Source organism: Lates calcarifer, unplaced genomic scaffold (assembly GCF_001640805.2).
Source record: "Lates calcarifer isolate ASB-BC8 unplaced genomic scaffold, TLL_Latcal_v3 _unitig_8_quiver_1220, whole genome shotgun sequence".
Classification (NCBI taxonomy): Eukaryota; Metazoa; Chordata; class Actinopteri; family Centropomidae; genus Lates; species Lates calcarifer.
The window spans coordinates 16,987-30,326 of NW_026118082.1; the positions used below are offsets into that span (position 1 = coordinate 16,987).

At 41.4% G+C, this 13,340-nt stretch overlaps 3 protein-coding genes across 3 annotated transcripts; 2 read left to right on the plus strand and 1 right to left on the minus strand.

Moving 5' to 3' along the window:
- Positions 1-403: 403 nt before the first annotated feature.
- LOC108880334 (trichohyalin) lies at positions 404-3,101 on the plus strand. Its single transcript, XM_018671802.2, has one exon. It carries the CDS (start codon positions 566-568, stop codon positions 1,991-1,993), a length of 1,428 nt encoding a protein of 475 aa, XP_018527318.2. The 5' UTR covers positions 404-565; the 3' UTR covers positions 1,994-3,101.
- Positions 3,102-6,027: 2,926 nt separating this feature from the next.
- Positions 6,028-8,867, plus strand: LOC108880335 (coiled-coil domain-containing protein 97-like). The gene is given in 8 exon segments (XM_018671803.2): positions 6,028-6,446; positions 6,549-6,725; positions 7,130-7,289; positions 7,474-7,562; positions 7,661-7,853; positions 7,947-7,979; positions 7,982-8,069; positions 8,612-8,867. Coding segments are annotated over 8 exon segments (1,011 nt in total). The 5' UTR covers positions 6,028-6,293; the 3' UTR covers positions 8,730-8,867.
- A 218-nt stretch (positions 8,868-9,085) lies between these two features.
- LOC108880333 (uncharacterized) lies at positions 9,086-12,752 on the minus strand. The gene is made up of 6 exons (XM_018671801.1): positions 12,687-12,752; positions 11,708-12,071; positions 10,216-10,611; positions 9,915-10,106; positions 9,705-9,825; positions 9,086-9,622 (listed from the first exon to the last, which is right to left on the minus strand). The coding sequence occupies exons 1-6, from the start codon at positions 12,750-12,752 to the stop codon at positions 9,421-9,423; spliced, it is 1,341 nt and encodes a 446-aa protein (XP_018527317.1). The 3' UTR covers positions 9,086-9,420.
- Between the last annotated feature and the right edge of the window lie 588 nt (positions 12,753-13,340).

Consider the following 13,340-nt stretch of genomic DNA (forward strand, 5'->3'; position numbering starts at 1 on the left):
GAACCGAGTACCGTCTCTGTCTTTGGTGAACGAACGTACAACTGTTATAGAACGACGACAACTGATATTGACGACCACTATTTTAACTTCAACTTCTACTTCTACTTCAACAACTGTGACTGCTGTCTTTGCTGCAACTCAACAACAAATGGACCCACAAAGACACCTGGTAAGATTTTCTCATTTGACCTGGAGAAACTTTTTTTTCTTCACTGTGCCTCTGATACTTGGCAGATTACATTAGATTAGATTCAACTTTATTCTCATTGCACAGAATACAAGCACTGAGACAACGAGATGTAGTTAAAGATTGAACCAGAAAAACAGTGAAGTGCAGAGTAATGTGCATATGTATAGAGATCTGTAAATAACAGTGGGGGGTGAATATGAATTGTCTAAAAAATGTACAATGTGAACAGTATTAGCAGAATAGCAGTTCTAGTGCAGTAGCTCTGTGTTGAGGAGTGTTTCCAGGAGTCCTGTCCTTAGACTAAAGTAGATTCAATTGTATAAATAAGTGTACATGTTGTGTTAAGGTGTGACTGGACTTTTAGCCTTGAACTACATGTATGTTTCTATTTTTCAGGCATTTGGACAAATGCCATTCACTGCTCCCCTTTACGGGCAAGTCGCTGCTTCCTTTTACGGGGCAGCACAGTTCAACCCTGTTGTAGTACAGCTGCAGCAGACTGTACAGGGCCTAAGAGATGCCCTCTACTCCGCCATCTCTGAGATAAAGGCTGTGAAGGAAGAGAACAAGGCTCTTAAGGAGCAAGTGAGGAAGATGGAGAGGAAGCACAGAGAGGAGCTGAAAGAAAAAGATGAGCTCCTTAACAGAGAAGTCAACAAAAGGAGGGCTCGTACTCAGGCTTATGTCAACTGCCTGGACCTGCTCAATAGACAAGAAAAGGCCCTTAAGAGTGCAGAGCTGAGAGGTAAAGCTCTAGAGTCAAACCTGAGATGGGAGCTGACTCTCAAAGAAGAGAAACATCAGGAGGAGAAGAAATACAAGGAGGAAGTGGAAGAGGAGACCAAGAGGAGTGAGGATGGTTGGAGGAGAATGGAGAGCCACCTCAGAGAGGAGCTCAATCATAAGGATGAGCTCCTTAAAAAAGAAACCAAAAAAAGGAAGGCTCGCACTCAGGCTTATGTTGACTGCATGAACCTGCTCAGTCAAAAAGAAAAAGATCTGAAAGAGAGTGAAGAGCAGACACATGACGCCTTAGAGAAGAGTCTAAAACTGGAGCTGGCTCTGAAAGACCAGAGAGAGCAGGAGGACAAATACAAAGAGAAGGTGGAGGAGGAGACTAAGAGGGCTGAGGATGAACTGAGGAGGATGGAGAGCCAGTTCACAGAGGAGCTGAAAGAAAAAGATGAGCTCCTAAACAGAGAAATCAACAAAAGGAGGGCTCATACTCAGGCTTATGTTGACTGCATGAACCTGCTCAGTCAAAAAGACAAGGAGCTGAAGGAGAGCGAGGAGCAGACACGTAAAGCTTTAGAGAAGAGTCTGAGCCTGGAGCTGGCTCTGAAACAACAGAGAGAGCAGGAGGAGAAGAAGAGCCAAGAGAAGATGAAGAACAAAGACAACGAAAAGCTGGAGAAGAACCAAGGAGGTGACGATGGTCATAGGAGGATAGAGAGCCAGCTGAGACAGGAGCTGAAAGAAAAAGATGAGCTCCTGGAAACAGGAATCAAAAAAAGGAAGGCCTGCACTAAGGCGTACCTGGACTGCCTGGTCCTGCTCAGTCAGAAAGAGAAGGAGCTTCAGGAGAGAGAAGAGCAGAGACGAAACGCCTTAGAGAAGAGTCTGAGACTGGAACTGGCTCTAAAACAACAGAGAGAGCAGGAGGAGAACAAGAGCCAAGAAAAGATGGAGAACCAACACGATGAAAAGACGGAGGAGGAGACAGAGAGGAGTGAAGCTAAAGAGATGAATGAGAAAAAAGAGAAACCAAAGAAGAAGAGGGGGAAGAAAAAGAACAGGGGTTAGCCACAACAGAGGATCCCTCCCTCTGAAACCCCACCCCTTTCCCCCCATCTTACCTTACCCACTCCCCTCACCCTCCTTCCCCTTTCCTGCCCTCTCTTTCCCTCTTACCCCTTTCTCTTTTACCCCTTTACCCCTCTTTCCCCTCTCTCCCCCACCTCTTTCCCTCTCCCTAAAACAAACCCTTCATGTCTTGTTTGTCATGTGTGTTAAATATATGTTTTCAAATCATTTGTGAGGACTGTGATGTTTCATGTCAACTCTTCAGTTCAGTTCTGTTGAAGTGAATTACTCTACATCTGCCTGTGTACGCCTTTCTGAATATAGATACAGGATTCCTGGCTCTACAGTATTACAGTATATGTGTTGGTGGAACAGATCAGATATGATCATCTTCTCTTTTATATCTTTAAATTTGTTGTTTGTTTTAGACGTCAAGTAGAAAACAGGAGTTAAATCAGTCTTAATGCTCTAAAAGATCACTGGGTCTGCACAGTTTACTCAACAACAGAGAAAAATAAAATATCATTTAGATGATCTGATTTTAAAAAGCTCTGTCCCTAATGGTAACACACCTGAATCAACTGTGTTCAAAAACAACTTCCACCTCTGGCCATCAATGACCCAAAAGAAATATTCCATAAAATAATACAGCACTGTCCACATGGTGTGGCTGTGGTTTTGGTTTTATACCCTTCAGTTCAAATTTAGGGAATAGCCCTTTAATGGCTAAAGACTGCCAATCACCTTTGTATAAAATTGCTCAAAATATAATGAGTGGGTTAATGTTCGAGGATGGACCTTATGTAATGTCACAGTGTTAACTTTCAGACCAAAACATAAAGATAACTGCTGCTAAGAGGTTGGCAGAGGAAGGAGCAGACTGTGTGAGGCCTATTTGTTAAAACATACTGAATCTTCAAACAAAACTTATTTTATACCTGAACTAACTTGTTATAAATGAGTCACACACAAACACAGACACACACGATGGCATCTCGCTTCATAAACACTCACGTCAGCGTTAAATGTGACACAACAGCATTTGCACTGAAGAAGAAACTTTTCATGCAGTATAAAGCAGCTGTGGACGACAGATACTGTGACAATCACTCAGAATAATTTATAGATAAAAGCAGACTGATTTACTGACGTTTCTGCTTTAAACACAATAAACTTTAACTTTTCAATGATGATTTAAACTCTTCTCCTCTGGTTGGAGAGTAGTTAACACAGTTGATACATCACATAAGTTTTTGTCTTGATATTCTCCTCTGCCATATGTATTCAAAGTCTGTCTGCATCTCCTGCCCCCGTAGGAGACGTACAGACTAGACTATAAGTGCTTTGCCTCCTCCATTATAAAATCTCTGCTCAAGTGTTCAGAGACGTGATTTGCCCAGGAGATAAAAGAGTCACTGAGAAAGATGAATGTATGAGGTATTCATCACTTCTGCTCATGTCACAAAGCTGTTCCGATTAAATGTGTCGCCGCATGTAAATACCAGACTGTGTTTAATCACATCCCATGTAAACACTTGACCAGAAATCAGTCAGAATGATTCAAATCAGAATGAAAAACGTGTGCATATAACTGCTATTTATGACACGACAATCACTGTGGGGGGGGTGGGAATCAGCACAAAATCCTGACCCTTCAGAGCAATGCTATAAATACAAGGGTTACACAGACCCAGACCCTCTTCCCTGTGGTACACTTGCTTTTTCCAATTTTCAGGTTAATACCTGAAGTGGAGTAGCACGCCTCAGGCTCAGCCCAGGGAATACTTTGTTTGCCTACAATATTGTGTCGCTAATGATCCAAATTAGAAACAGTCTCACACTTAAAGCGACACCATCATAAAAAAGCTGCTGCTGTTATTTTTGGTCCACCAAAACAGGTCTGTGACTCATTTCAGGTCCTTACTCGTAGTATAAACATGGCCACAGCACAGCCACATGGGATTGATTTCACAGCAGATGATCATCCTGACATAGACAGGGACTCCTCACAAAGACCTCCCCATCATGCTTAAAGCTACATCTACTTCATGGGACATTACACAGGAGGACAGGAGGGGCGACGTTGGCTCAATTTAGCTCCAGAATATCCCAGCGTGTTTGTGTTGGAATGTAAACAATGTATTGAGTGCTGGTTATTCAAACAGTTGTCACTGTGTCAACTCAAAAAGGAAAACCTGACATAGCTTTCTGCAGCTTTGATAGCAGCAAATACTCACAAGTCACAAAGCAAGTTACTGCATCTGCTAAGAAATCAGTGGAGTAAAGAGGAAATCCATCATGATTTAGCATAGTTATAATTCATTATTACATACCTGGTCTTTATCTGATGTTAAACAAGCTCTCAGGGACTCCCATCTCACTGGATCCACTTACACCGAAGCCAAATGAGAGTAAATAACAATAAAGATAGCATTAGAGACAGGAATGAGTAAACACACACACATTGTATATAATGGTCAGTTTAGATTCATCCTCTTGTCACATTTTTGAATGAGAGCAAGTGTCTGTGGAAACAGGTGGAGTATTTAACAATGAGATACTGAAAATAAAAGCCCAATAAAAGAATTTCAAAATAAACCTCACTCTCTATAATTGAGTTTTGTGATAGAGCTGTTGAGTATTACTACAACCAACACTGAATGCTCTGTTCTCAAGGACAACTGACTGTTGAGGATGTTGAGTCCAGCTGTGTTTGATCTTTACTGCATTTGAAAAGATGTGATGTTAAAGATCCACAGTCAGGTGAGGAAGGAGGACAGAATTTGGAACTTACAATCATATTTTCAATCACTAGATCCATTCTTCATTAGTTTTTGTTGACTTAAACTACACAAAATTATAAATGAGAATAAAGACATTATTCATGAGCAAAATTGTATTAATATGACAGCTAATAAAAATATTGCTGTGGTTCCACAGAGTTACTGAAAAGCCACATAACTAATGTTAAATAGTGACTGTGAGAAGTGTTTGGGAATCCCTGGGTCTGGCAGTCTAACATAAGGCAGTCCCCAGGCAGCTGTCAGGTTGAGCTAATTACAAGCAACGATCCGCAAACAAGAACATCGTGCTACAGTGCGGTGGTATGGCGCAGCATGCAGTGCAATCAGTTGGAAGCTATGCTGTAAATACGTACCTTGGTATTATCTTTGCTCCTGCACGGTGTCCATTTTATTGTCCACCTGATACGAATTCAACCAAAAGACGAGCAAGTTTGTGCGACACACATGGTGAGGTAAACCAGGATGAGAAAAAATTATATCCTGTTAAAACTTTCAAAATACAACTCTAACTATTGCCCACATCAGGAGGAAAGTTTTAGGACAATATCTGCAATTGTTTTAAAAGGAATTTCGTCTCACCTCCGGTATTATTGTGTGTTTCTGTGTGTAACCCAGCATCTTAAAATAGTCCCTCTGTTGATACAAATAAACCGTGGCAGACGATGGAGTGGCTTCACAGACATCAAGTATTAGCCCATTTTATTTTTGCGGGAGTGTCTCCCCTCCTTGCTGCCTCGCTGCTATTGGTCTGACAGTGATACGTTCATGGGACTCTCACCTGTCCTGATAAGAGGATGCACCTTAAACTACACCTGAAAAGTATTTAGTAAGTTTGTTTGCTTTGTATCCGCCAGCAACGAAACACTAGAACACGTGGAGTTTCATGAATGTAGGAAGGAAAGTAAAAAAAATAAGTAGCAGATTATTATTATTGTGCTTTTATACATTTAACGATGGTAAGTTAGGTTTATTTATACAGCACCTTTCTGGATCAAAAATGCTTCACAGTATAAGATCTATAGCAACGAACAATAAAAGCAAAAAATACAATACAAAACATACAAATGTAAAGACACACCTAAACAGAGGTAGAAAAGAGTTGGTTTGTGCGTGATTAAGAATGGCTACTGTTTTTTATGGTTAAAAAAATGCACCACCAGAGAGCGACAAAATCAAGCACTTCGACGACCGGGTGGAACGATTCTCTTGGTCGCAGAGAAGAGAGTCAATAATAATGACGGACCAATATGGCGGCAAAACATTGAGCTGAACAAGTATCATGCAACTTTATTAAAATATATGTCATTTAGCTGTAATTCTTTACATATTCATGCGACAATGTTCATATTGAATCGGAAAAAAATGTCAAATTATTCAGAGCAGTAATCTGACAACGGACATAAACGCTTGCTATCTTAACGTTACAGGTAGTTAACCATAACGATTCATTAAGAGCCACTGGAAACAAGTTAGTTAGCTGGTTAACAGGGTTAAATATGTGGGGTGAAATTGAACCTCCCGTTAAAACACAACCGAGTCCGTGTGGGAGTGAAGACAAGAGCAAATTACCAGACGAACCGTTGACACGGTCCCAGAGATGTGACTTAAACAGCCTCACAGACACCAAGCAGCCGCTGCAACACACCCAGGTGAGATCCACAGCATTAGCTCTGTTTTTATAAACGTATAAAGTAAATACGCTCACTTATTACTGGTGTAAGAGCTAATATCCTGTTTAACTGCTCGTTCAGTGCGTGAGCCAGGGTGAGTCCAGTTCTGTAAACGCCATGGTAGAAGCCATAGCCTTGAGTGGGAGCCTGGTGAAAAGCCAGCAGATAGGAGACGCTGAACTGACCCTAGAGCAGCGCAGAGAGGAGCTTCTGCATCAGTACAGGAACAAACCACTGGTTTTCCTGGAGAGGTACCATGTATGTGCACACAGCTGAATGTGTTTATCTGCCCACATATTTGAGTGTAATTTTGGACACTGCTTAATAATTGTTCTATAAAGCCCCAGTACCATAGACATTGGTACATTAGCCATGGTTCTGTGATGTTTACATGAGAAGTTATTAAGCAGTTAATAAAGGTAAGTAACATTACGTTGTCCTGTCAGTTTTTATGTCTGATACAGGCAATTTCCAGACAAAAATGAAAACTGGTTATGGAAAAAAAGCTCTCTTATTTTAGGACTGGTCTTTATCCTTACCAGTTATCCTGATATGTATCATATACTACCTCATTTGGCAAAGGAACTCAGCATACTATCAACATAACAGGCATAAAATATAGGCCATTGCGTTAAACACTATCTACTCTCCCCAATCTCCAGACCTGTCTGAAGCCCCAGCACCTGTCAGCGTTTGATCACGTAAGCTCAGACCCACGGGCACAGCACTACAGCAAAGTGATACAGACACGATCTGCAGGATGCACCAACAGGACCAGGGTCCGAAACCAGCGCTACGCTGCCCTCAGAGCTCTGCAGAGGGGTAGGGGATTCACTTGCCATTAGTGGTATCACACAGATGGTTTTGGTTTTACTTTGAAAAGTTTTAGATATCCACTGTGGAAACATCTGCTGATTTCTCAACAATCTTTCCACCAAGCATTGGTACCTGATAACATTCAACAACTTACCCTTCCTCTGCTCATCTGCTGTACCTCCTCTCCTAGAGGGTCAATATTTCAGTGAAGAACAGATGCGAATTAGAGAGCCGCTGCTGTATGAACAATATATCGGTCAATACCTGACTGACGAGGAGGTGAGTTTTACTTCTTCAGTTACAGTTCAGTGTAGATTTAGGAAGGTTTTCTTTAAAATTTTTGGGCTATTTTCTGGCTAATTTAATCAATTCTTTAGGTGCTGGAGCGCTCCCAGGGGGCCATGTTGGACGGTGCAGAGGGGGGACCAGGGGCACCAGCGGGTGGCACGGGAGGGCTCGCCCACCTCCTCCTCAACTCCTACCAGGAGCGTCTCATCCAGAATCGTCTGCAGGAGGAGCAGGAGAGAGAGGAGGGCGCACAGGAGGAGGAAGAGGATGAAGAAGACGACGGTGAGAGGGGGTTACACAAAGTGGTTTCACTGCTTTCGTTTCTGTCATTTTTGTCAACACGTCTGTCTCTCTGCTCTGTGTTCAAACTTGTAGATGATAGAGTCCAGGAGAAGGAATGGGAGCCTACCCCGAGGAGAAGGCTCTGCTCAGAGAGGAGTTCATCAGTCAGATGCACCAGCGCTTCCTAGATGGCAAAGACAAAGATTTCAACTACAGGTCAGCGTGCCACCACTGACACTCAGAGGTCAACACTGGATGGCGTACTAGCCAGCTTAGAACCAATTTAAGTGGACATAACAATTGTCAGTCAAGTACCTCAGAATACCAGTGTGAATAAAATCATCTACTAAATCCTGATCAGGATATTTGGGCCTATAAGTTAAGAAAAGCTTGGATAATGCAATGGAGCAATAGTTGATGACACAATGAATTTCCTCTGACTGAGCAGGCTTTTTGAAAATGTTATTGCTGTGATAATTAACATGGTTTTATGTTGGATTAAAAAAATCAAGAGCTTTTAAATACAAATAAAGGCGTGCTTTCTCAACAAGCTGCTAATAATATTGAAATCCAGTGGTAAAGATATAATATAGTAACTAATAATAAGTTAATGATAAGTGATAATGATAAGTCACAGTAATTACCGAAAAGAAAGTATTTACTCAAACATGAAGTCCTCAATAGAAATTATGAGAAAAATCACTAGCATCAGGTTAAGGTGTGTATTCTAAGTATTTGTGTGTGTGTGTGTGTTATAGTGAGGTGGATGAGAACCCAGATTATGACAACTTGGACATCGTCAGCAGAGACGCTGAAGACAAATACTTTGATGAAGACGATGAGGTGGAAGAGGATGAAGAAGATATGACAGAATAGCAGCTGTAGTAGAGTTTAACTGCTCTGATTGAACTGTAAATACAAATGTACAAAATAAGGATATGTATTCTATCTTTTAATGTTACACCTGAATACAAATACAGCTGGTAATAAATGTTGTTTCTGGGTCATTGGCAATTTGAGAAATTCATGGGCAGTACACAGAATCTTACTAGGATTTCTATACCAACAGATTTATCACAAATTTAGTCAGCTTCAGATTGTCATGGCAAGTTTCACTGAGCCAGACACAAATGGAAATGATGAACCCAAGTACAAAACTGGCAGAGGAGGAGAGACACTAGACCCGAGGAGAGCTGGGGGCCCAAGGTCAAGGATAACACAAAGTCCAAGAATAATTTCCATCATGGTTCTTTATGTAAACAAAACAGTATTGATGAGTCCAAGAACCTTGGTAATATACTAGAATCAGATTCATATAACAAATACAATGTGTATCATTGTATCATATATATATATATATATATATATATATATATAAAATCAAAGCATCAAATGCTTTTTGTAAATCAATAAAGTAAAGCCTCTGTGATCCCTGAGTGATTGCATTGTTATTTTTCCCATCTCATAATCATATACCTATATATCATTAATCAATCAATCAACTCAAACAATGTGCTTGAATGTATGCTTACCATGCAGGTTTGTACCACTTTACAGGAGAACAATTTCACTTTTTAAATTCTTCCAGTTTCCGAGTGTAATATTCCTCTTGTAATTTTAATACTTTCAACTGCATTTTTATTTTCTCTCTCTTTAACTGATCAAGGTCCATTGTATCCAGATTTATGTTAGCAGAGAGCCTAGAGGACGGACCCTCCTCCATGACTGATGAGTGAATGCTGTCTGACACTTGTGTTGTTTGGGAATCCCTGTGGAAGAAATATACTTTATGGGGGTGCACATCAATTAGGCATCTTCATTAATCCAAATAATGTAATTATTAGAGCTTACCTCATCTCTAGCTTCATCGCTTGTAATTGTGTTGCATCGTGGCCAAGGGTGGTGGCATCTGTGTGCCCTGGGTTATCATACTGACAGTCACCCAGCACACTCTGAGGTTCAGTGGAAGGGCCTGCAAGGTTAGTAGAAAACATTTGTTGAAATGAGTGCATTTTCAGTCTTGTACAAAATAATACAACTTGTGGCTTCTGAACAACTCACTCATTGCTTCTATTCTTTCCTCTTTAATACCCTGCTGAGTGGTTGCTCTGTTTGAGATGATGTCTCTGAAATTTACAGTTGCAATAGACTGAACACTGACTTCAGAGCTTGACGTGTCGAGATGCTCTTCTCTCTTCCATTCTTTCTTTTTTCCACAATGCTTCGATTCAAAATCTTCTTTCTCCCAGTCAGCTTTGCAGGGGACAAAATGTCAAATAAATAAAAAATATTATAACAAATCCTTTAAATCTTAAACCATCTTACCACTACAGGAACCGTTAAATCCTAATGTTGTGCTTACCTATCATGTCACCAGCAAAACTTGTGTCTGTCACAGGGAGTAACAGCACAGGGGAAATACTGAGGTTGGCATTGTGACTGCTGACTGATTCATTGTCTTTAGTTTTACTAACAATGTCAAGCTTGATGTCTGGGGATGAGGCAGCTGGTGCAGATAAAGGTCTAGAAGAATTTCCTGTTTCTGCTTTGATTTCTCTCTGTCCATCTGTTCTTCCATCACTATACATGAACTCCTCTCCATTTTCTTCTTTAATACCTCCATTGATGAGGGGGACACCTGACTCCTGAGGGGGATCAGTGTGTATGACTGCTGTGATGAAGGGGCCACCTGGTGAACCGTTGCGTTGTCTCTCTTCCTCACTCTGTGCATCCTCGACCAATGACTTACACCAACCATCTGTTCACAGATAAAACTGATGTTACACAAGAGATTTGCTTGAGTTGCAAAATAAAATAATACTGCTGTTTTTTTTTTTTTTTGAGCATCATCCCACAAGTTAATCAGATTAAAGATGATCAAATCACACACTAAGGCTACGTCCACACTACTATCTCTTCATTTTAAAACACGTTTCTACTGCTATGTCTACGCCTGGCGTCCACACCACCTCAGTGTTTAAGCCTCTAAAACAGTGACTTTTGGAAATGCTGCTAGTGTTTTAGCTTGAGTATGGACAGTTCAGGGAAAGAGTTGCTCTAATGCACAGTAATTAAATTAATCTAAACTTACTACACTTTATTAGGTATGCCTAGATAAACCTGATCCAGGAGATTAAAACAGGCTGGCAATAAATCTTCCTTCATGAGGATTATAATGTTCAGTTTTTAGGTGGTCATTTTGGCACCTGTAATTTGAGGTGCTGAGGTGATGAACTGTTATTTAACCACTATTTTCTGACAGGGTATCTTACAAATAAGGTCTATTATTATTATTTTTAATAGCATCCATCCATCCATTATCTATACTGCTTATCCTAAAGAGCTGCGGGCAGGGGCTGGAGCCTTTCCAGCTGACACTGGGCAAGAGGCGAGGTACACCCTGGACAGATCGCCAGTCCACCACAGGGCTGACATATAGAAACATTCTCACATACATACATACACACACACACACACACACACACACACACTCACTCACACTAACAGGCAATTTAGAGTCACCAATTAAGCTAACCCGCATGTCTTTGTGTGGGAAGACGCCACAGTACCTGCAGATAACCCATGCAGGCACAGAAAACTGCCTGCTGTAAAGTGACAGTGCTAACCACTGCACCACCTTGCCACTCCATCATAAAAATATTGATGTGGAAATGACGATGGTGAGTGAATAAAATATTAAACTATTAATAAGATAACAAGCCTATTTTGAACGGGCACTGCACCATTATTGAGAAAGACACAAGTCAAACGACACTGAAAATAAATGGACAATGTTTTGTATGAATTGGTGTGAGTGTTGTGCAGCAAGCATGGAGGCATGTAATGACTGGCACCTGCACCCACAATATGCTGCACCAGCAGCTCAATATTCGAGTTCAGACGATCCATCAAAGATGACCAGTGACCCATTTTCTGTACAAATTCATTCTCAGTGGCGTCTAACCGCTGAAGAAGCCGCCTCTTTAGCTGAAGATCCTGTGCAACCGAATCCAAGGGAAGTTTTCTCCTCAGTCTCTCCCTCCTGTAGCCACTCACAGTAGCACTGAGTCTTTGTTTTTGATTCTCCGCCATCTCTGCAGCATCCTCTGCAACTCGCTCCCCACTAGGCATGGACAAAGACCCAGTGTCAGGCAAGCCAGCGACTGGTTCCACAGCCTCCACCACGTCGCTGGTCCAACTCCCAGAGACATCACGTTTCTTGGAGGGGATACTCCCCAAATGGACTTCAGGAGCTCAAAATAGAGCAAGACTACTCGCCGTGACCACTTTTTCGACCAGAATCAAGTGCTTGTCTGTATCTGATCCGTATGGCCTTGACTTTGGTGGTCAGCTGAACTGTAAACACAAACATGACAAAGTTTATACTGTATCTAAGTAAGTAATTTACAATCATATTGGATGAGCACTTGATTTTATCAAATTCAACTCAAACATGATAGATTTATTCATTCATTTCTTCCTCCCCTTCCTCCTGGCAGCAACAGCAGGATTTTGTACTCTCACTAAGACCCTCCTCCTGCCAACACGTGCACAGTTCACGTTCCGGAGGTTAAAAACACAACCTGTTTGAAACTATTGGACTATTCGCCAGCGTGTGGTTTTTGTAAAAATAAAATAAAAACAAAACATTACACCACATACCTTTTTGTGATCTCGTCCTTTTTTGTGTGGAAACTCCTTCCCCATTGCCATGGCTTCCTCCGGCGATGGATAATGCTCCGGTACAGCTCAAATATATCACTGTATTTTGCTTTGCGACGACTCCCAGTCAATGTTTTCCACGGCCACGGCCGCCTTATACTGACGTGTTACCTTCAGTAACAGTTCCACCTCGTCGTCGGTCCAAGCAAAGAAATCTCTGACCTTTTTATTCGCCATCGCTCTTCTTCGTTCGTGGTATTTTCTGCAACTTAGCATTGAATTCATGGGGCAGACGATCTTCTTCCTGTTTACACCGGCCAGCGCATGCCCAGTGTATGTGAATGGTCACGTGAAATGCGTTTTCAGGAGTAGCAGTTAACCTTCCTGTCATGTTCGGGTCAAATCTGACTGATTTACAACTTAAAACACTCATAAATATTGTGTTTTACATCTGATTGCCTCAAGGCCTTATGATATCCTCCACACTGTGCACTTGAACATATAAAAGTGATGATCACCACTTTGATTGAATTTTGATTGTTTTAGTCAACCTTGTTACACCTGTGGTGTTCCTGGTCAAAAGTGACCGCCATAGGAAATGAATGGGAATCCAGATTATATTCATCCATCAGATGAGAAAACATCCCCACACACACCACCCCAACACACACACACACACACACATTTCAGACTGTCTTTTGTGGGTATACATCTCTTTCCTGCGCTTATGTGCTGATCCTCCCACGTGAACCAACCTCCTAATGAAACAATGTATTATATCTTAACACAGACTAGACGGGTGTCTGTTATGTGAACCCATCTCTT